Raw genomic sequence first — 24879 nt, 5'->3', positions numbered from 1 at the left:
AGTTCGCCTTGCGTTCGCAATAACGAGTCGCAAGGCCAATCGCTTAGTGTTTGCGGGATAAATTTCAAATAGATTATTTAGAAAATCATTGTTTTTCACATGGGCTGTTATACGTTGCCTGTTCACGAGTTTGTGTTAACGTCAGACCAAAAAACAACTAGTGGGGTGGGTGGCATCGTGCCTCAAGGCAAATTGCTGGAACTTCCCGTACTGTAACGAAATGTTTGAGGAGTAATGAATGTTTTCAAATAGATTATTATAAATATTGTAACATTGTCTAATATTTATAAGAATTATATAAACTGAATTGCAGAGTTGAAATTATTTGTTTAAAGTATATTAGAACTATAGTCAGAATTAAAAATGAAATCTGAAATATTTTCGATATACAAAAAATTACAAAAAAAAAAAAAAAAAATGGTACAAATTTTTTTTCCAAAATCAATTATTTTGTTAAGACAAGCAGAAAGTTTTTTGAATCAATTGAATCGGACGCTTAGTTCTCTTAAAAACTGCCATTTTTTGTACATTTAGCTCTGTATCTCCGTAATGGCTGGGCCTGCCTTTGCGAAAAACTAATAACCCCTTCTCCCAATCATTACTAATTGAATGTTTTTTAGATTATTCAAATCGGATGCTCCGTTCTCTCAAAAACTCGATTTCTATTTTCTGCACTCTTTGCTCCTTATCTCCGTAACTGCTGGACCTGTCTTTGCCAAAAACTAATCAGCTCTTCTCCTTATTAATAGGAATCGAATGTTTTTTAAACCATTCAAATCGGTTGATCCGTACGCCCAAAAACGTGGGCGAAAATTTGTATCCATACATACATACGCACACACACACACACATCCATTTTTTCTGAGGTATGCCAAAACGTTCAGAAACCTTCAAAACGTCGAGAAATGTAAAAATTTTCAATTCCGATTTTGGGCCCATTACAATAACTTACCCTACGGGAAGTTAAAAAATGTGGTTTACCAAAGAGCACTTCAATGAAACGGAAAATTTGCGGATTCACTTTCATTTACTTAGAGAAGTTCAACTAAAAAATACTTTATTTTTGTAATCGAAATAAATTCATTACTGTTCTATAATAAAATCAAATTTTTCCTTTTCAAATATAAAACAAACAAAAAATTTCTTCATCTTTCTCACGAAACCATCTGGTGGCGAAACGGAGTTCGTCGGGTTTGCTAGTTAATCTATAAGAAAAGAGAAAAAGTTTACATCATAGATAATTGTTAGGAAATAAATATTAAAATACAATTATAAATGCACTACTAAAAACAACAAACCAAAAATTTTGAAATATAGGGTATGGCAAGGCACAAAGGTCCAGACTTTCAATAATTATACTGTCTAAACTCAATGAACTAGATGACAAGACATAACATGTGTCAAACAAACAACTATCAAATTATGTTTAGAAAATTCTTAGTTAACTCCTAACTATAGCAAAAGCTAAGATAGAAACAACAACGCTATGATAAAAACAACGTCCTAATATTAACATCTTTATCGATTATTTCATAATACGTACATTGAACTAGTTTTAAAATACTTATATGTAAATGCTTATTTATATTCATGCACTTTCGTACATTATTGAACTGACATTAGTAAGATTCAAAATGTATATAGATTTTTAATATGATTTAAAACAAATCAAACTTTTTGAAAGTTTCTTTAGTGGCCTTTAATATCTTGTTTGAACTTTAGATATATTTTTATCTTATATGTATTCCTTGTAATTTCTTGTACGTTGATACGTAAGAGGCAACTTATCTTGCTAAAATGCAATGTATATTAAAAACTATTAATCAAATGACACAAAGCATATGTTAGTTACACAAAACATGTAACAAAAAACAACTAAAAAGGTCATTCTATCTATTAAAATTTCATCTTCTATGCTACAATATAACCCATTTCTTTAATTTTTTGTACAACTGTTACATGTGAGAGACTGAATTAGTGTAATCTTTTATTAACAAACTAAATAAAAATTTTATTTTTTAATTTCAACTAATTAAAAATAACTTTGGTGTCCGACTACATTTTATCTTAAGTTATACTAACGTATTATAAGTAATCAATCACATCGTTGTATGCGGCGAAAAAAATAAAACATTACAGGATCATCAAAAGTTTATTGACTCCGATTACTATATAAAACATGACGATAAATTAAATTAAGCCAATAAAATCAAAATAATTAAATTCAGGTATTACTCCCACACTACTGTTACAAGTAATTCATTCATAAAAATTACTATGGAATTCGTCAAGACTGACGAATTCTTCACGTGCGATTAACTCGCATGTTTAAAATTTTTGCAATACTGAAAATTCAAACAAAAACAGTAAAGGAATTGGTCAATAACCTGACGCCAGTATGTGTTTCAACTTCAGGTGTTATTTTGAATGGAATTTTGTAACATCAATTTGGAATATATCTTAAATCGATAATAAATATTCTCAAGTTGAGTAGCTGCTTATTGTCGTAAGTTTGAGGTTATTTAGCAAAAGTCACTAAGTCACTAAGCCCAAGTTACGAAAGCTTCTGATCGATAAAAAATGAAAAATAGTTGTGCACAAGTAAATTTTTGTGAATTATGCCAAACCATTAACTTGGCATCAAAATTGAAATGACTAATACATAGAATATATCGATGAGTAAATTGCAAAAACAAATCGGAAAATTGATAAAAAATAATGCTATTACACAACTGATTTGTATTCAGGTCAATAACTAATTATTGAGAAGAAATATAATAAAATCCAACGATCAATAGGATAATAGTGGAGTATTCAATTAAAAACGTGTTAAAATATAACAAAAGCACAATACGAATTAGCTAAATAACTGTTAATATATCGAGAGAGTATTGGAAAGTTTATAAAGCTTATTATTTGAAAAAGCAAACAATGATCACGTAATCGAAAATCGCCTCCTATGAAAAGAGGTTAAAGTCGCAAAGCGGAACAAAATCATTCAGAGATTTCTTAACGAGAGTTTTCTGAAGAATCTATTATACTTAAGTGTATAATAAATTATTGCAAATTTTATATTAGTTTGAAAAATAGATTAATTAAATTGTTCTTCACGTCCGTTGCACGTTACAGAGATCTTTGCTTCAATACATTGTAGTTTGAAATAGAAATTGCCTCGTAAATAGATAAATAAATAGTACACTTTGAATTATCCGAGCACTCTCTTAAATTCAACAAGATTATTGTTAGATTGACACAGATCTATTTGTATCACATGTGGGTATATATATATATATATATACACACATATATATATATATATACACATATATATATATATATATATATATATATATATATATATACATGCGTTGAAAATAAAAAAGCGCTTTTAATAAACTAAACATTACCTTACAAATAGAATTACCAATAGATTAACTTATAGTTATAAATTTTGAAGGAAAGATCGTCCATGGACGACACTCGTACAAACAGCACGGACATGCGGATGTCGTCCATGGACCAGAAAAACAGAAAAAAGTTTGAGAAAGTTTATCATCAATTTTGGATGGAGCGAATTTCCAAATATCATTAACATATATCAACGACATCTTCCACTATAGTTATTTATTATGTTTGCTTTAATTAATACATAACACTATTAGTTTTGTTTCGTCATTCTAATCATTATAATATGATTTGTCAGATATATGCACGGGTTCAACAAACACGTATAATTAACTAATCATATTTGACACCTTTTGTTTCATTAAAAGTAATTAAGTTTTTATTGAAAGAAGATATGATTAATTAGGTATTGAATGTTTTTTATAACTAGTGTCAGTTACAGGTATTACCTTCATAGGAAATAAGATGTACTTTATAAGTGATGTTTTAAAGACATGGTTCTATTAATCTGATCTATAATTGGTCATCCCATGATTTTGTATGATACAATATTTAAATTTTTCAGAAATTAAAACATCTTTTATATGTTTATTCTTTCTTAAAATGTATAAAATATTTTTTCTAGTAAAATGATAATTGTATTTACTGCACTCTTCTGAAATCTGATGTTATATATTCATTATAAGTAAAAATATTACTGATAATCTATTAAAGACTTAGCTATATTACTGATGACAAAAGTAACAGAGGCTTTTTGTTATAGATAGAGCTCAAATTTTAAATAAATAAGATGGTATTTCTGTATGTATTCTTATAGTTAATTAAAGCTCAAAAATAATATGTTATTGAAGTAAAAATATAAATAAAAAAAATTTAACTTATAAAAAATTAATTTGTATAACTACCCAGATAAAATAAAAATTAACTTACGATACTCTTGGCAGATGTCCGGAGGATAGAATAGTCCTGAAACAAAAAAGTTTATTTTTAATTTCTTTCCCTTGCTGGAAGCATAACGTAATAGGTATAATATATATATATATATATATATATATATATATATATATATATATATATATATATATACGAGTATATATATATACATACATCTCTAAGTAATCTATAAATATTAGTTCCGTTTTATTTACGAAAGGGGCTAAAATAGGGCTTCTTAGAGCTTCTCTAAAGCCACAACTTTCAGTCGTAATCCATTGTATCAAATATTTATTAACTTGATGTAAAAACCAGTGGTGTATGGCAACGTGCCTTAAGGCAAATTGGTGGAACATCCTGTACCGTAACGAAATGTTCGAGGAATATTAAATGTTTTCAAATAGTTTATTATAAATACTGTAATATTTAGAAGAATTATAAAAATTGAATTACAAAGTTAAAATTATTTATTTAAAATATATGAGTGAGCTTTAGAACTTTAGTCAAAATTAAAATTAAATTCTGAATCATTTTCGATATACAATTTTTTTTTGAAAAAAATTAATAAATTTGAAATATTTTTTTTCCGAAAGCAATTGTTACGTCAACACAAGCAGAAGATTTTTTGAATCATTCAAATCGAATGCTTAGTTCTCTCATTTTTTGTACATTTAGCTCTGTATCTTCGAAATGGCTGGACCAGCCTTTGCCAAAAACTAATCACCACTTCTCCCAATCATTACAAATTGAATGTTTTTTGAATAATCCAAATCGGATACTCTGTTCTCTCAAAAACTTGATTTCTATTTTCTGCATTCTTTGCTCCGTATCTCCACAACGACTGAACCTGCCTTTTCCATAAACTAATCAGCACATCTCCCTATCAATAGTAATGAAATGTTTTATGAACCATTCATATCGGTTGATCCGTGCGCCAGAAATCGTGGACGAATTATTGCAGACACACAAAATACACACACACGCACACATCCATTTTTTCTGAGGTGTGCCAAAATGTTCAGAAACCCCTTAAACGTGAAGATATGCAAAAATTTTCATTTTCGAGTTTCGGCCCATTACTATATCTATTACTATAATTAGAAAGGAGTACCTTCTAAAAGCTATATGCTAAAACTAGCAAAACAATTACTAATTGTGTTCATAAAAGACAGATAGTAATTTATATGAAAATGAAAAAGTGCCTGCAATGTAATATGCAGAAAGATCAAATAGTAATTAGCCCTCGTACCAATCTGATCATTATGCATGGCCGACACTGAGTCAACTACATTAATACTAATTATTCAACTTAATCGCTTCCTAACATCAAACATTAATATCATTGGAATCGTGACATTTTTCTAGTTATCAGCAAGTACATAATTTGCGGAATACTTGCGAAGTGAAGTGAAAGCGTATCGCTAAACCTAAATCATGGCACGCGCTAAGTGACTGACTTGTGAGTGAGTAGTGAGTACATCGAGCAATCGACATTAGTAAAGGAATATGTTTCTGCTTCTGCAAAACACACATCTCGAAGAAGTACGCGCGTTAACACGGCGCCAAACATAGTAATACATTGTGGTTACTGGAGTTGGGTAACTCCGGAATGAGTTATATTCGAGGATGTTACTACTACCCCGAAGTCAATCCTAGCGAAGTTGTATCAGAGAATTTGTCATATCCAACTTCCTTAAACTGGTCATATGATCCATTAACAAGTAGGGGAAAGTCCCCAAATGGCGGACACCTAATGTTATTCATAAATAAATCAAAAAATATTTTACGAAATGTTTATTAAATTATGATTTATGTTAGATAACAAAGTTAGAAATCAAACTAAATTAACAAAACCGCAATCTTTATTGCTAAAAAAATAATTAATATTATCAATCAAACTTTGCTATCAAAAAATATGATTTTAAACAGTGGCACCTAGTACCGGACATTTCAAAATAACCTGCATTGATCACATTTGTAACCATCTTCACGCTCTGGAATGTCTGCACATGTGTCTTTGACAAATATTCTTAGATATTGCAAAAAAAGTCACTATTCATCCACCCTTTTGGCTGGGCCACACCTGTGCTCTCAGCTGGTGCATTCGCCATAAGCTTTTCATTCTTTGACTAGGACTCATACAGAATAAAATTAAATAATTGGAATAAATTACGTAAATTCTCACAAGAAATATCAATATGTTTACTGTCTGGCACTAAGGGACGACTTAGTGTCCGATGTTAAGGGGCAGACATTCTCGTTCATTTGATGGCACCTACTAAAATTGGTTAAAAGATCTAATGATATTCTACCATTTTACGGATAACAATCAAGTACAACTTTTATCTTTGCATACCACTCAAATGTAAATGCATAAATATGCTACAATTACTTTCAGTGATATTTAGGTGACGCCGTGATTTTTCGCCTAAAACAGCAAAGGGTGGCTACCGCCGTGGCCGTGTGCGTCACAGTTGAGTCTTGGCGCGTGATCCTGCACCTGTTTGCCCCCTATACCCCCTTTCACTAGTATTTTGAAATAAAAAGATTTATACTCGCTTAAATAATACGTGTTAAATAAAGTGTCCGATCTTTGGTGCCGTCCGGCGTTACGGGGCTTTCCCCTACAGATTTATTAGTAAAATTCTTGAAACTATTATTTTATTGAAATTTATTCATTCATAAATTAACTGGTTGCTTAATTCCCTTGTGAACCCTTTATAGCAAAAGAATTCCCTAACGGTTAAACATTGTATATCTTAGTACGAATACTAAAACAAAAATTGTGATTATTAATTTCTCTATAAAATGTCTGATAATTTGATGTGCATATGTCTTAATGATCACTTTTGACGTCTAATGGCATATTTTTTAACTTGCGTTATTGTATATTCGAATTCTTCAGTTCACCAATGCAACTGAAATGTTTTTTGAATTATTCAAATCCGACGCTTTGTTATCTCAAAAACTAAATTGCCATTTTCGGCGCCTTTTGGACAGTATGTTCAAAACGGCTGGACCTGCCTTTGCCAAAAATTAATCATCATGTTCCTCCGTCGATACGAATCGAATACTTTGAGAATCATTCAAATCTGTTGATCCATTCTTTCAAAACCGTGGATGAAAAAGTGTATTCAAACATACACACATACATACTAAATACACACACACATACATCCATTTTTTCTAAAAGGTATGCCAAAATGTTCAGAAGGTTTTAATACGCAAAGATATGCAAACATTTTCATTTTCGATTTTTTGCGATTTTAAAACAATTAAAACCTATTACAATTTTCGAAATACAATTAGTTCAGCCAGATGAAATATTAAGTAGCTTGAAAAGAAAATAACCCAACAATCTGCCGCAGTCCACACAGTGATTTTTTCGTAATACAAAATTAGTTTTGGAATCAAGTGTAACATGAAGTATTTTATTTGGAAGTAGTTAATTGAAAGTGAAACCAAAAGTTAAAAAGCTTTATAGAAATCTAGTTTTTCACAATCAAAGACATGTTTTAGTACTTTTTTCGAAAACTCCGAACAGGTGCGCATGCCGTACTAAAAATGCATGAAAGTGAAAAATGCTTCTTAGTGTTTGAACCGTTAATTATAATAAGACAGTTCTGAAGAAATCGTCTCAAAATTTTATGTAAGCCGTTTTAAATATTTGAAACTAGCCAATGCGTTCATAAAATTACAGTTTAAAACCAAATGAGAAATAAATATGTAGTAAAAAATGTAATAAATTTGACTTTTGGAGTATTTGGTGTATTTTAATTTGTTTATGTATTTTTAAATATAATTGAAAAATTATGATCGATGCACAGCAATAATGATTTAGTTTGTTTAGTAGTGGACTAAAAATTGTAGAGATAATACAGACACCTAAATTGCACAAAAAATAATAGAATTTTGATAATGTTTGTTGTCCTATGCGAGTAACATTATATATGCAATTTGCCTAAAGACACGATGCCATACACCACTAGTTTGTAATAACTTTAACACCACTTATGTATGAATGAATATGATGATATGTGAATACTTATAAATTTAAATTCACCTACTTTCGTATTCAACATAATACGTCGATAATGAATGAGTTTGAATCGAGATTAAAAAAATAAGTTGCAAATTTTCAATGCTTGCTGAATTAGCAGTCCAATAGGAAATAGAATAGAAGCATGATATGTGATTTTATTAACATATGTTGTTTATCATCATTCAAATTCAAAGATTGTATCCACTTGTCTGACAGTTGATAAATTATGATCGACTCACAATTCACTGACTTATTGTTAACTTCGAAAATTGATAAATTCGCCATCTATACATGTTAAAAATGAATAATTTGCTTCGTTTTTTTTCATTGAGAAAACAGTTTTTTCATGTTCACTACTATTTGGCGTATAAATTTTAAGTATGCTATAAGTACTATATAGAAATAGCAAAATAGCAGCAATAATATGTAAATTGTCTTATAAATACATATTAGTTTAATGTAGATGTTCCATTTTACTCTTTCCAACGAATTCATATAGGCAGATTAGAATATTTAGATCCACTCTCCGCGGCTTTCATTCTATGTAAATGATTTCCTTCCAACCTTTTCGAAGATTAGCTTAGAGAACGCTTTATTCTTCAAACACATTTCACAAAAAAGTGTAATTTATAATAATAGCCTACTATATTTCTTCATCTTAGCCATAGTTTAAATGAATAATTTATCTAATTGCCAATTTTCTACTTTCATTTATGAAGATGTGATAAAATAGGTGATATCATATGTGAAGTTTTATTTTTTTAGTTTATCCAATCATTATAACAACCAATAAATAAATCACAAAATATAATATACATCGTAATTTGTAATCTTTTTGATATAATCGATTGAGGTGCTCACACAATTTACAAAAAAAAGTGTTTTGAGAGATCAAATGTGTTTGCGTAGATTGTTGTACGTCATATACGTGAACATGTAAGAAATGAAATAAGAAATAAATAAATATTAAAAATCTTTTTGCTATAGCATGCAATACAGTCTTTATAATTATGTGAAATTTTTAAATAGAGAATTACAGCGCTAAAAAAATAAGTAGTGTTTTACACGTAGGAACTGTACATTCATTCACTGTTTTTTGATATTATAACTGCATATTTGCTACATTTTAATGTTCCTGTTGACGTTATCAGCATTTTGTTATTACTAATAACGTATAATTAAATGCCGCTCTTAATAAAAGCTGTAAGTTTTTTAATTCATTTTAATTTTAGTTCAATCATTTTATGGAATCATTGACCTGTTCACTATTCGGCACTCACTCTTATTTGCCTATTGAAATTTATAAGGAATCATCATTAAGAAATATGGGAATACAAATTTGTTAAAGTTTTATGTACTTCATTCTACTTTTCTAAGGAAAGGTTTGTTTTCGTAGAAAATCGAATTTACTAATTTTAAGTTTTCTCGTAGTCGTTCTGAATCGTTCGATACGAAAATTGGAAAAAGTATGTGTGTGTCAAAAAAACGGCTGCACCGATTTCCAAAATGCATTAACCACCAGATAAAAACCGAAAAGGACTTGCGTTGATTAATTTTCCAAACAATCGGCCAATGTGTTTTTTTATTATTACCGGAAGATGAAAAATTATTCTAACAAGTAACATGTAAGATGTTTTAAACAAAACTACTAATAGTTTAACTCATAGTGATAAATCTTGAAGCAAAGACGGACACAGAACATGTCGTCCATGGGCGACCCGGGTAGTCGAGAAAGCACTCGTAGCAAAAGAGTTAAAACTTACTCTACTCTAATTTACTATTTAATATTATAAAGTACTCATATAGTTCATATTTTTTTGTAGAAAGTCCATTGGAAGAAGTATCAGGGGCGTTATATGGAAAAGGAGTTCAATTCATGATGACGCACGACATGGAACTTCAACTTCCTGAAATGCTGTTCGACAGCGCCACACTAAAAGTGTCTCCTCGGGGATTTGAAGGCTCCGGGGCAATTGTCAAGTTGGAACTCATGCCTATGGAGAGGTCCCTAGCAAACACTAACGGCGAGGGAAGAATTTTTATTTTCAAGAAAATAAGTAAGTAGTTTTATTCCCGTAGTAGTTGAAAACATATTATCCTTATTAAAATTCCAGTAATAGAATGGTTTAGAACATTATTATTTACAGAATAACTAAAAGCTTTTTTCTCGCGGCAACCCGATGGGGAACTACGCATTTCTGGTACTATATTTATTTCTTAATAATTGAAACTCGTAATTTAATGCAACCAATAAAATTGAATATTAATTCACCCTCTTGTCAAGCTATATAATAAATATGATATATAAACTGAATTATATGATATATAAACTGAATTGCAAAGTTGAAATTATTTGTAAAGTATATTAGAACTATAGTCAGAATTAAAAATAAAATCTGAATTATTTTCGATATACATAAAATTAACAAAAAAAAAGTTGAAACAAAAAATGTTTTTCCAAAATTAATTATTTTGTTAAGACAAGCAGAAAGTTCTTTGAATCATTTAAATCGGACGCTTAGTTATATCGAAAACTGCCATTTTTTACATATTTAGCTCCGTATCTTCGAAATGGCTGGGCCTGCCTTTGCCAAAAACTAATAAACACTTCTCCCAATCATAAATAATTGAATGTTTTTTAGGTCATTCAAATCGGATACTCCGTTCTCTCAAAAAGTCGATTTCTATTTTCTGCACTCTTTGCTCCGTATCTCCGAAACGGCTGGACCTGCCTTAGCGAAAAACTAATCAGCTCTTCTCCCTATCAATAGGAATCAAATGTTTTTTGAACCATTCAAATCGGTTGATCCGTGCGCCCGAAAACGTGACTGGAAATTTGTATCCATACATACATACACACATACACACACACATCTATTTTTTCTGAGGTATGCCAAAATGTTCAGAAACCTTCAAAACGTCGAGAAATGTAAAAATTTTCAATTCCGATTTTCGGCCCATTACATTCGGTTGTACTAAACATCGAATGGTTCTGCTACTTAGAAAAAAATAGTAAAAATAATTATTGAAATCAAAGTGAGTTAATTCTGCAGTAACGTAAAAAACCAAATTATTTAGGAAGCATAACTAAAGCGGTATAGAATTATTTGTTTTAAATATTTTGTGAATGTTTATTCCTAAGTTAAATACCTAAACTGTCGACAGTATTGTAAGATCTGGCTAGTATTAAGACTATCTGGCTAGGTTTAAGTATAATATTTTGCTACAGATGAAAGAAAAAAATAACACTTAACTTTTAAAATTTAGGCACAATTTTGAGTTCTTAACTCAGATCATAGTTACATATATTATTATCACTTCAGAAGCCTGTTTAAGGCTTTAATACAATATTTGTATACATGATTTCAAGTGTAGTATATTTTTTACTGGGAGCGTTGATTCCCCTAACCGTTAATAAAAAATAATAATTATAAATAATTTCAATCCGTATAAAATATTAATGCATTAAAATATACAATCAAGCATTGAGCATATCTCTATTAAAAGTTATTTCATTTGTGTAAATAACTGACTTCAATTAAGAACGTATAATATAAAATTTATACTATATTTAGTGCGAAACTATTACAATTAGAATTTTTAAGCCAAACCGTTGAAATCTAACTTCTTTTGGTTTGAAACTTCAAACGAAAATTGGAATATAAAAATAAAAAGTTGGAGTATCGAAAAGTTATTATTATATAACAAAAGAGAGCAAAACTGTACAAAATATTATAAATAATTCTAAGAAAAATTATTATTTGTATTATGAAGTTTTTCAAAAAAGAAATCCCGGAAATTCACACATGCAATATTACGGTTACTAAAAGATCTAGTTTCAATCTTTTAAGTTTGAAACAAAATAAATTTCAACAAAATACGAAAAATCGTGTCTTGACCGATATCTGTCTATTTTTGGAAACATTATCGTGTATATTTGTAACAGGAAACTGGAATTGAAATGTCGGAATCGAGTCAATTTGTTTAAATTGGCGTTAGAAACGCAAAGTTTACATTACTTACAAATTTACAACATTTAAAATTACCATTCATTAGAATATTCCAGAACGCTAGTATTATAAAATTATGAGTATGATCAGGGTAAGAAAACTAAATGGATAATGAAAATACACTAAGATAATATCATTCAAATTTTTGCGACAGTTTTAAGATTCTAAAAATTTTGGGTTTGATATCAATTTAATGAATTGATGTTTCTATTTTGTGGATGACTGCCACAAAATAGAACAATACAATGGAATTGATTTTGTTAAAATATGCTTCGTATGAATAAAAAGCATAAAATAACACATTATAATTTTCATTTTAATTGATTGGTATTGTTTTGCTTGAAAACTCCGAAAATCCAAGATAAATACTTTTAAATTTTTTTAATTTCAGCTAAAATTCTATTACGTCCTTTATAAACTCTCTATTCTATTTTTCTCTCGATTTCTATTTATTCTTATGGCTATAGTTATAACGTTTTATTATTTATTGCTTATTTATTATTATTTATTTATCTATTTATCAACGGATCTATATCGGAAATGTATATTTTGTTCAACCATATATTAATAAATGGATTCATACTAGATCATGATATATGGATAGCACCTTATTGTATTATACAAAAAATGGTATTTCGTCGAATAATTATTAGTGTGTGGCCTGCTTTGTTAGGTTAAACCCGTTATTGATTATTTACCTATGTCTATAATAAGACGTTTTCATAATATATTCGAGTCAGAATTATATGTGTCATAAAATACAATATAATAAATATATCATCTATTATGGAGAAACTAACAGAACCAGTTGTGATTAGAATTTTCCATTTGTTCGAAAGTTATCGCACATCGTGTTTTAGCTAATTCTTGTATATCTTCTGAGTTCATCTATCAAAAACATGCATGAGACATTTATTAATTCGATGAAGGAAAATTTTACATAAATGTATTCGGTATGAAAAAAGTACCGGAACTATTAATATAGAAGACGTCCGGAATTCATACTGCGGTTCACTTTTTTCAAAAAACCCACGATCATTCGGATACATTGCGCAACAAAAAAACTTTGCATTTTTTATATGTTAAAAAGGCAAAGAAATTTTTGTCTGTTCTAGTTTTAATGCGGCAGTTAAATAACTTTCCGATTTATGTGAAATTTGACCGATTTATCGGTTAGATTAAAAACAAACTATAACAACATGTGGAGTGAATCTCGATGGTTCTATTTGCTACTTTCTCATTATGATATCCCAAGATGAATCAGAATAGTAGCAACTTATGATTCATACATAATTGGGATGTTTGTTTTTTATATAACATCGTAATTTTATTGAGAGCAATTTAATTATATGATCTTATATATTCATAATATTGAAAGAATTGCCAGTTATATCGACTCATGCATAATTGATTTTATATCTTCTTTACGCGACTTTTCATTTGTAGCATATATGCTCCTTTCTAGCACTAATAGTGTTTTCTCAAAAATTTGAAAATAAAACGATAAATATTGACTGAAAATTGGAGGTTAAGTTCTGAGTACATAAAACATTGATGATATTGGCTGTTGATTATTTAACAATACCTAATTCGATTTCGATCATTTCATTTGGTCATAATTTCTCTTCTAAAAAAACACATAGCGTCTCACAATTTAAATATAAATTATAATTCGTTTTTATGAAAACTTATGAGGAGGATTTCTTCCTAATGATATTTTTATGTTTAATATTTGTATTATAAAACTTAAAGTAAATCATAAATAGAAATCCATTTTTCTAAAAATAAATTAATTCGAGGTTTGAAGAAGATAGGTATCTGAAGCAATTTTCACGACACGCGTAATTTAAATTTTAATATTTCAATTTAAATATATTATGCATTTTGCACTGTATTATATATGTATATAAGCTATATACGATATATATATTATTCTTTTCTAGAAATATAAATAACAATTAAAATTATAAAAATACAATTGATACATGTGGAGTTAATAAATTCTCTAATACGAGAAATTAAAAATAAGAAAATGGCAATATAAATGAAAGAATACAGCGCGTGTCAATGAACTAATTTCGCATTGATATTGCTGCACACACACACACACGCATATATATATATATATATATATATATATATATATATATAAACTAACTTTTTTCTTTAAAATTTTTTATTTATTCATTTTTTTTCAAATTTGGGTATATATAAACATTAAACATTAAACCGCACTAATAATAAGTGCTATCTTTGAAAATATATCGACTCAATACATTTTCACTCTTCTGACAATGAGAACTGTTTAAAACAAAAACACGAATTTTCTCTATGTTTTAGTGCGTTTTGATGTTTATCGTGTGTGTGAAATTGAAAACTGGAAATCAGTGGCCCAAAAGTCACTTCCGAGCTATGTTTTTTTCGGAGAAATTGCTTGAAATGGACCATATAACCAAAATCACATAATGCCTCTATGATACGTTATTAGAAACAATAAATATCGGTAATTAGATTATTTTTTTGTTGTTCCAGGATTTACATATTATGTAACACATAGTATTATTATGGAATAAATATATTAACTTTATTATTTTTTCCATGTTTCGGCAGATCATACTGCTTATTTTCAGGGGAAATTAAAAGGAAGTACTTTTAATTATGTCGAAACGTATGGAAATATACTCTTGAATTTTGATTTGTCGTGAATTGGCCAGGCCTGCCAAAATTTAGGAAGAAGATTACGACAATACGAGTTACAGAGTAAGAATGACAATAGACAACATGAAGCACTCTTGTAGATCACGCTATCTCGAAGAACCATAATTTTGATTATAAGAATAATACATTTTATATTATGAAAAACATCAATTTGAAAGAAGCATTGCTAAATCGATGTTAATAGCGAACACAAATAATACAATCGAATTACGGACAGACATCAATATTTTACATGATACTTATCTAAACCTCAAAAATCTTTAATAAATTTGTAATCTTTAAAAAATAATTCCTAATTCACCTAATTTTTATATATATATATATACTCATAAAGTATCGTAGTATATCCAATCAAACCTTTTCTGATAAAAAATATTACTTTTATAGGCTAGACATCTATTATAAAGTTTTTCTAATTTCTGATTATTCCTATATATTAAAAAAAAATCCCCAGAGTTTGATCTTATAACAGGTGAAATGCTGAAGAAAACAATAGACCTCAAACATACATTTTTAATGCCATTACAAGGAAGATTTAGTGGCCAAAAAACTTAAAAACAGCTCAAATACTAATGATACCTAAGCCAGGTAAAAATTTGATGTGTGTATCCTTCTATATACCAATTAGCCTGCTACCAATAATTTCTAAAATTCTGGAAAGAATTTTAATAATACGAATTAACAATGATACGTCAATTGATTCCATCGCTGGATTCCATCACATCAATTTGGATTTACGAGTAGACACTCAACAATACAACAAGTTTACAAATTAGTCCACATTATCAACAAAGCCCTAGAAAATAAGGAATACTGCAGCAGCCTATTCTAGATGTTCGACAAGCTTTCGACAAAGTGTGGCTTCAAGGCTTAATGTACAAAATAAAAAAAACTAACAAAAAAGTATTTTTTGCCCTTAAAATTTTACTTAGAAAATAGAACGTTCCAGGAAAAGATGAACACAATAAAAACCGGATTTTATAAAATAATATCAGGAGCAAGGAAGTGTACTTGGTCCTTTTCTATATATATTATACACCTGCGACTTACCAACAGCAACAAATTTTTTATTGGCTACATTTGCAGTGTTGTCCACGCATAAAAATTCGATTTCAGCATCCAACTTAACGCAAAATTATCTCCATATATTGAAGTCTGGTTAAAAAAATGGAGAATTGAAATCAGCAAATCAAAATCAGTAAGTGACATTTTCACTGTGTCATCAAAAATGGCCACCGATATTTTTAAATAATATGGAAATTCCACAAAAAAGACTGTTAAGTACTTTGGAATTCATGTTGAAAATAAATTAAGCTGGTAAGAACTCTGAGCTATTGGAGCAGCTGAAATAAATTGGTTGTTAGGCAGATAATCCAAGCTTTCGATTGAAAATAAACTGCTTCTTTATAAAACCATAACTATGCCAATATGGGCATATGGATTAGAAATGTGGGACTTAGCTTCAAAGTCTAATGTAACAATAATTCAGAGATCGGAATCGAAAATCCTGAGATCGGTCCTAGATTCGCCATGATATGTGACTAACAAAAGTGTCTACAATGATCTTCATATGAAACAAAAAGACTTCTAGCAAAACACAAAAATAAACTAGAAAATCACCCTAAACACTTAGCGCACGAATTATTACAAACTGGACAGAGAAGGATTCTGAAAAGAATCTGGCCACTGAACAAGATATAACCATATAAGATAATTTCAGTGGAGATTATCTTGAACAATATAGGGCTTTCAGTTTAGCTTATAGAGATGGTGTATATTTCTGATTGCTAAGTAAAGTGTGAATAAAAAAATCCTATATTCAAATATATGATTGGCAAATCCTACGCATTTCCAAACAGTAAGGTGAAGATTGTGCAACAGATAACAAGGATTTTTGTATTCCACGGAGGATGAGACAAACTTTAATATTACGATCACTCATAATACTTTTTATATATATATATATACATATATATATATATATATATATATGTATATATATATATATATATATATATGTATATAATTGGTTTGAATTTGTGCAAGTGAAATGTATATTGTTATTTTCCACAAGCAGTCTTTATGGAGGTCTGATTAACAATATCTGTTGTTATCCACGATACCAGATGCGATGACTGTTAGACAGTTCGCCTGTTATAATATTGTCATAATGAATCTAAATAATGTTGTCATCGTCAGTTCCGAGACTCATTCAATGTCATGACATAAGATGTTCAGCCAGATTACGAGTTTCGTTTCGGCTTTCTAAATTCTTTCACCTGTGTGCATATGCGAATGTATTTGTGTGTCGCGGGTATTTTCCATTTTGATTGGTCCCAATGCATATGAAGTGCCAGTTTATTAATCACTGATATAGATATATATGTAAATAATCTATATTTGAATTATATATATATATATATATATATATATATATATATATATATATATATATAGAGAGAGAGAGAGAGAGAGAGAGATATTTCGTTTGGCATATTCTTGAAACAGCCAAGCAGTAGAATATAAAATGGAAACACAAATTCAAGAAATAATAAAATATATTATACTCTACTTTTCGGCACTGTACAAACGTTATCATCTAGTAGCTCTAAAATAACATTTTATAATTTTTTTAAAATAAATAAAAAGTGCATCCATAAAACTTGCATTTTGTAAAACTATAATATAGTTCAACGTTAATTTTTTTTGTATTTTTATTATATATATAAAAGGCAAAAATTTATAAATTAATCTCTAATTTTTCCAAACGTTTCAAATATAGAGATGTGCACAAAGTACATAATTTAGTACTAGCATTTATACTAGTTTTTAACGAACAAATATATTCTTGTTTTAAATAGAGTAATTGAAAAAGTGTTTAGGGGAAGTCCAATAATCACTTGATCGACTTTTAAAGGATTTTTGGACCCCCCTCCCCTTTAGTGATATACAAAATTACCCCTCACCAAACCTCACGTATATTTTTAGTTACGGGACAAAATGGTAATTTTTCTTTTGAAAATGTTAGAATTTTTTTAAAATAAAATCAGATAAAAAATCCCCCACGCAAATTTCTTGATTATTTGTCAAACCCCCCCTCACCTGATTAATGGACGCTCCCTTATATATTTTTACATAAACAAATTTTATTCATAACTTTTATTGGTTGTGTTTTAATTTGTTTTTTCAAACTAAATAATATCTATTTTATAAATTCGTCTATTATACACGTAATTTTTGTAGTTTTTTTTGAGTTGCAATATATATCAAACGGTGAAAAAAACTAAATCTACTTCGATTTTTTTAGAAAATACATAATAATCAATAGTTACAAAATATTTATTACGCGCTGTAGTGCAGACAGTTTTTGGAATAATTAATATCGTGTAATTGCCTTTTCATATATAGCAATTAAAAAAAATCTAAAAAAGTTTATAAACTATAACAGAGGATGTATAATCAAGAATGCTACTAAATATTGTAATATGACGTTTTAGATCGTATAAGTGACAAATATGGTATAAAACGTTTCGAAGTCCAAATCCAAACAAACCTTTTCTGACCAAAAAATATTATTTTTATAAGCTAGGCATCTATTATTAAGTTTTCTAATTCCTATATTAATAAATAAATGATAATTGTTATTACAAATCGAATCTAACAATGACTACTGAATATAATTGCGAATGTCGCTTTCAAGCATCAAGACAAAACGTCAAAATTTACGGTCATTTCCTCGATATTAACACACATTAATCCATACTTTTTTTTCTAAACAAGTTGGATAAATATGTTCCTTTTAATTTTCAATTTTTATCTACATGTTGAAGTCTTTTTATATTTGAGATTTTTACTAACATTAAATTTTTCCAATTTTCACAATTTCATAATCCCTTTTACAATACCCATTTATATTAAATCAATGGATTTAAAATCGTGATGTTTTAAGACTTAATTTGATTGTTTAATATCATTTTAAAAGCAGACTGAAATTCTGTAACATATATGGATGCTAGAATAAGTTGAATGAAAAGTGGAAAGCTGATTTTGAAGAATCAATGTACTTTTTAGGAAACTCAAGTCAAATTTGGACTCAAAGTTGCAATTTCTTTGAATATATTAATTTTATATTAGACGAACATTTTACAAAATATAAAAGTAACAAAAAAAAACAAAATAAGTTTTCAATTCAAAATTGAAGTTGCTGCACTATAAATAGTATATTTGGCCTGTTTACGTTAAAAATGTGAAAACATTGAAAGTATTTCACCGAGTCCATTATATACATATTTACGTGCACACATGCTCGTCTACCTACAAATTATATGGGTAAAACCGATATGTTAATTTCTCAATTCTAAATGATACATTTCGATGAAAAATTTCCTTTAAATAAATTAGCACACTTTTTATTCATAACTTAACACGGTAACGATAAACGAAAAAAGTCTGCGGTGTGTGGTAATATCAATCAAAATCAATCTATTACTGTTTTTACGAACATATTCGTTTTTAATTGAGGTTCACTTGTGTAGACCTCATTAATAAATGATGTACAAATTTCTTTTAGCGATTGAATAATGAAAAATAAATTTTGAAATGATGCTAAAAACTGTATGTATCTTTGCTTTATGTATGATTAAAATCAGAATAAATCTTTATTTATTCATATATTTAAATCGCAACAGTATAGGATCCGGCAGAGAGAAAGGAATGATTTACAGCGTCCATTGTTTCTATATAGACCGGGGTAGAAAAGTATTGGGGTTTTGTGAGTGTACAATTTAATAAAGTTCTAAGAGTAATCATTTTCAAAGATCTGTGAATGCATGATCATTTTTCGATGGTGTCTGCATTTTTGAGTACGGAAGCCATACTTTTTTAAAGAAAATGGTTGCTACAGTGAAATCGTCTCGTTTATTTCACATTTCACAGATCTTCGTGCAAACTAAATTGGAGTAACCCAATGGTGAGATATGGTTTCAACAAGCCAGGGCCACTTTGCACGTACGACGTCAAATCAGATGACATAATTGAATCTTGCCAGATCCAACGTCATGTGATTTTTTCTATGGTTCATCCTAGAAGACATGAAACCATCTATACTTTAAAAAACAATCAGAGCAGAAATTACAAAGATACCGGCTGGAATGACAACACCTGGTGTGAAAATTTTCAGAGATTACCTAACCCTTTGTATTGCAAACAAGGGACAAAATTTGGTTGATATTATTTTTTGCAAATAAACATTAATATCCATCCATTATCTCTGCCGGACCCTGTATAAGCTATTTTGAAAGCTGCTTAATTCTACGTTTGAAACGCCATTAGAAAGCACTTAATCGATTACCTTATTAACTGAGATATAATAGTTCATATTAATTTTTGGCCACCCGATTGCTTTACTAAATGTGATAATGCAGCAAATTCCACGGAATGCGATGATCACTTGAGATTATATTTGAGAAACCCAAAGTAAGAATTTGACAATTACCTGGCGAAAATAAGGAGAACAATGATCAAAGTTCAGCATAAGATAATTCCAATAAGATCTCACGCGAAAAATGCATAAAAGCATGCAATACAAGAAAAACATGTTTGATACAAATGGTCACCGTGTAGATTTATTGAGATTGTTATTTTCCTCGTGATGTATTAATAATTTTTATATTTAATTTTGATATAAAGGCTTATATCGTTCATCTCAACCTTAGAAAGAATTAATTAAAAAAAACAAAAAAATCGCATTTTTACCCATCATGTCAATTGTCGGTTAGCGAAAAAATAGGTATTTATATATTTAACACCAATTTTCAAGAAATCAGAATCGAACAAAAAAAACATTTTGAGGACCCAGAAAATTTTATCGTGTATAGAACATGAATAAATAAAATAGTTATAAATATTATATTGCGATTATCGATTTATGTCACTGTACCTATAAATATTTTTCGATTATTTTGCTTTGCGGTAATCAATAAATTACTATTACGGTAAATTTACAAAGTTAATTAAACTCCTGTATGAACAGCCATTATTGCATTTTTATAGCATGTTTTTTATTGAAGTACATTTATTGTTTTACGTGAAGTATAATTTAATTTTTAATAATATAAGCAAAATGAATACATATTTCTATGTCAATTCAAATATAATTAGGTATATGACAATAGAAAACTTTAATTTTGAATTGTTTTTGACACATTCTTCATGTTTATATATATATATATATATATATATATGTATATATATATATATATGTATATATATATATATGTATGTATAAATATATATATATATATATATATATATATATATATATAATATTCACATGTAAAATTTTTCAGCATTATCTCTATATTTCCTTTCATTAATCCATAATTTGTTCATATAACGCTGAGTTTATTTCATTTGCCAATAAAGCCAATATATCTACTGATCAATTTGTTATTTTGAATTTGAAATTATGAAATTTATGTGTCCACAATAAAGTCATTATTAGATTCTCAATGTTAGGTTTTCTTTGACTGAATTGCATTTTATGTGCTAACAATAAGTACTAAGAATTGAGCAAGCTTTAAATATGAAAAGTCCATTTCATCATATGCAGTTTCTGGTTGAAATTTTTTTAAATATGGAAAGCATATGTCATATTTTACATTTATTTTGGAGAAGGGTATGGAGAATATATTTTGCCGAAACGCCAGTACCAACCAGAACTGTTTTGCAAAATTTAGATCCGCCAATTTTTATGTTGCCTTATTTTACAAATTGCAACATTTAATCATCTTATTTAAGTATACTTTTTCAATACAGTTTTAAAAGGAAATGAAAAAAAAAATAAGTATAAATATACTAAAATTCGAGTTAAATTATTTGCATGAGCACGATACTTAACTTTTGCTAATTATTATAAATCAAAACATCAACAGACACAAGCTCATATTTGAAGCGATTAACATGACATAAAATTAATTTATAGGCTAAGAACATTATGGAACAATTGTTTATTGATTACAGCGATTTATAAAGCATGATTTGCACAATAGGTTAATATGCATTAATTTCCAGGTTACATCGTGCCAATACATTATTATTGTATATCTTTTATATTGATATGTATAATGCATTTACATTATTCATTTTATTACATTTTTTACAGGAGATGTATATAATATATTTCGAATTGATAACTTTTTTCTTATTCACTGAAAAACCACATATAAACTTATAGAAAAGAGTTGTTCATAAAATGCAATTTTATTAAGATTAGTGAATAGTGTATTAACACTATATAAATCACCGCGACCACGATTCCTTTTCAGTCTGTTAAGAAGACTTAATTAATTTAATCAATTTCACTGTGGTGATCAACAATTTTACTTTGCGGTATTAAATGCTAGATACAGAAACTCTAGTTTATATACAAATAAAATTTTATTGTTGTTCAGTAATGTGATGCAATAAAACCATTGAGTCACAAGAAATTCAATCAATAGATTCTTCGTTGTAAAACTAATCCTACTCGGATAAAAAATATCTTGTATTTATTAGCCAATTAAATTAGAATTAAAACCGCAATGATGTATGATATTTCAATTAAATTTTAAATAAATTCATAACAAAGCCTCTTGATATTACCTATCACCTACTCAAAAATGACGGCCATACGATTGAAATATTTAATTTTTGTTTAGCTATCTATTGACAATAAACTTCTAATTTACAACGTAGTAATAAAACCAATATGGACTTATGGCATAGAATTGTGGGGCTGTGCGAGCAAATCCAACATAGTGCTAATGCAGCGTTTCTCAAACTTATTTCTTCTATCGCCCCCATTGAAGATCAAAATTTTTGTATCGCCCCCTTACCAAATTTTTTACACAATCTCTGAAAACTGTTTTTTTTACTTTTATTAATATAGTTATAGTGTGATATATTAGTTGATGCAACCTTACATTCTAAATTAGACATTTTTACCAGTGAGAGCAAGTGAAACGCAACTTTATAATATTAATCATATATTTTATATATTATAATCAAATTAATAGAAACAGTATATCAAATTTTATTTTCAAACTCTAATGAGAAGGATGAATTTGATGGTTGTTTACAAGTTTAGCAGCTAATGCAACGTGCCCAATCGAAAATATTGAGTCAGATTACTGATGCTCCGTGGTTTGTTAGCAATAAACCTTACACGACGATCTTCATATTAAATTTATCAACAAAATAATACAAATCAACAGTGTCAAACATTTTCAAAAACTAGAACATCCAAATTATATAATCACTCAGCTTCTTGAGACACGAACTTCAAGAAGACTGAAGAAGAAGCTGCCCAAAGATAATATGGATGAACCTTAGAACTACAACAACCTTATATAAACAGAATAGTAGAATCACTTATTGAAGTGATTATCTAACAATATAATTTTTATCAGGTTAATTTATATGTGTGTGTATATGTGTGCGAGTGAATGACATAAGCCAAATAGCTCATAGAATTGTCATGTATTATGATTGCTATTGAAAATAAAATTAATAAAAAAAAGTTTTAACACCAATCTTCTGAAAATAGACGTAAATAAATGTATCTATCATATGATTGAAAAATGCATTTATTTACTAAAAGCTTAACTGAGTATTCAATATAATATGAAAAAGATAAAAATGAATATTTAGCGAGAAATAAGTAAGTTGAGAGAAATCTAGTAACTTATAGAAATTTCTGCTTATGTGAACAAATTTAAATTATTACAACATAAAATTAATTTAATATCCTATATTATTCACAACAAAATCCTAAATTAATTGATATTAAACATTTATTATTTTTGCAATGCGGCATAACCGGCTTTTACTCGATACGAGTTGGATAACCGGTGTGCGAATAATAAGCATTTCTATTAAGAAAGTGCATATGAACGTATTTCTATAAAAAAATTTAAACAAGTAGTGCGTAGCTGCCGCTCACGCTAGAAATTGAAAATCTCATAAATTATATTAAATATATTATTATAATACCAAAATGTTCTAAAAAATACTATAAATTTAATTATATATTCATCAAGAATATAAACATAATTAATATTAATTATATAATGAATCTGTTATTTATTGTTATTTTTATTGTCATTAACAATCTAAACATTTTGATAAAATAAAGCTATTAAATTATTTAAAAAACCTGTTTATAAATACCGTTTATCACTATGATATTTTTTAATTATTTATTTCAATAATAAGATATAATATTATTAAAATCTATTTTGCAATAGTTTTTCTGCATCAAATTCAAGCACAAATTTCAACTTTCACAATGTCACTTTTGCTGACATATGAATATGTTCTAAAACCATCAACCCTATAGGTAAATTTTCAGTAATAAATCGTAACAATCAATATCATTTAAAATCTAATGGCGTGAATGAAGTAGTAGGCACTTCCTATACTTTTTTTTCAAATTCTACCATTTTTGTCTGTTGCATAAATTAAAATTTGACACCTTGACGTCAAGCCGAAAAGGGGTAAAATATGGACCTTAACTGTCCTGAAAAAAGTTTAAAAAAAATATCTCATGTTGTTTGGAAATTATGAGCTTTTAAGTACAACCTAGACCTTTGGTCAAAACATGAGCATTTTTTGATTATTGTGGTTAATTTTTAATAATTTTGTTTATTTAAACTTTGGAATCATAACCGTGAATAACATTTCTAAGACCACAATAAAAAACAATAATACAATTGCCCCAAGTTTTCAAAAAAT

At 28.4% G+C, this 24879-nt stretch overlaps 1 protein-coding gene across 1 annotated transcript in view; it reads left to right on the top strand.

The window, feature by feature from the left end:
- Nucleotides 1–10080: 10080 nt before the first annotated feature.
- LOC113375254 overlaps nucleotides 10081–24879 on the top strand; it is a 63844-nt gene continuing 49045 nt past the window's right edge. Inside the window, exons 1-2 of the mRNA XM_026615197.1 lie at nucleotides 10081–10102; nucleotides 10204–10437. Of these exons, the coding sequence (XP_026470982.1) occupies nucleotides 10081–10102; nucleotides 10204–10437 (256 nt within the window). The remainder of the gene's footprint in view (nucleotides 10103–10203; nucleotides 10438–24879) is intronic.

The sequence above is a fragment of the Ctenocephalides felis genome, unplaced genomic scaffold (genome assembly GCF_003426905.1).
Source record: "Ctenocephalides felis isolate EL2017-DRISC unplaced genomic scaffold, ASM342690v1 CF-g0.4_SCAFFOLD_01886, whole genome shotgun sequence".
NCBI lineage: Eukaryota > Metazoa > Arthropoda > Insecta > Siphonaptera > Pulicidae > Ctenocephalides > Ctenocephalides felis.
Note: the sequence above shows the minus strand (reverse complement) of the source record. Positions and strands in the feature narration are given on the sequence as shown.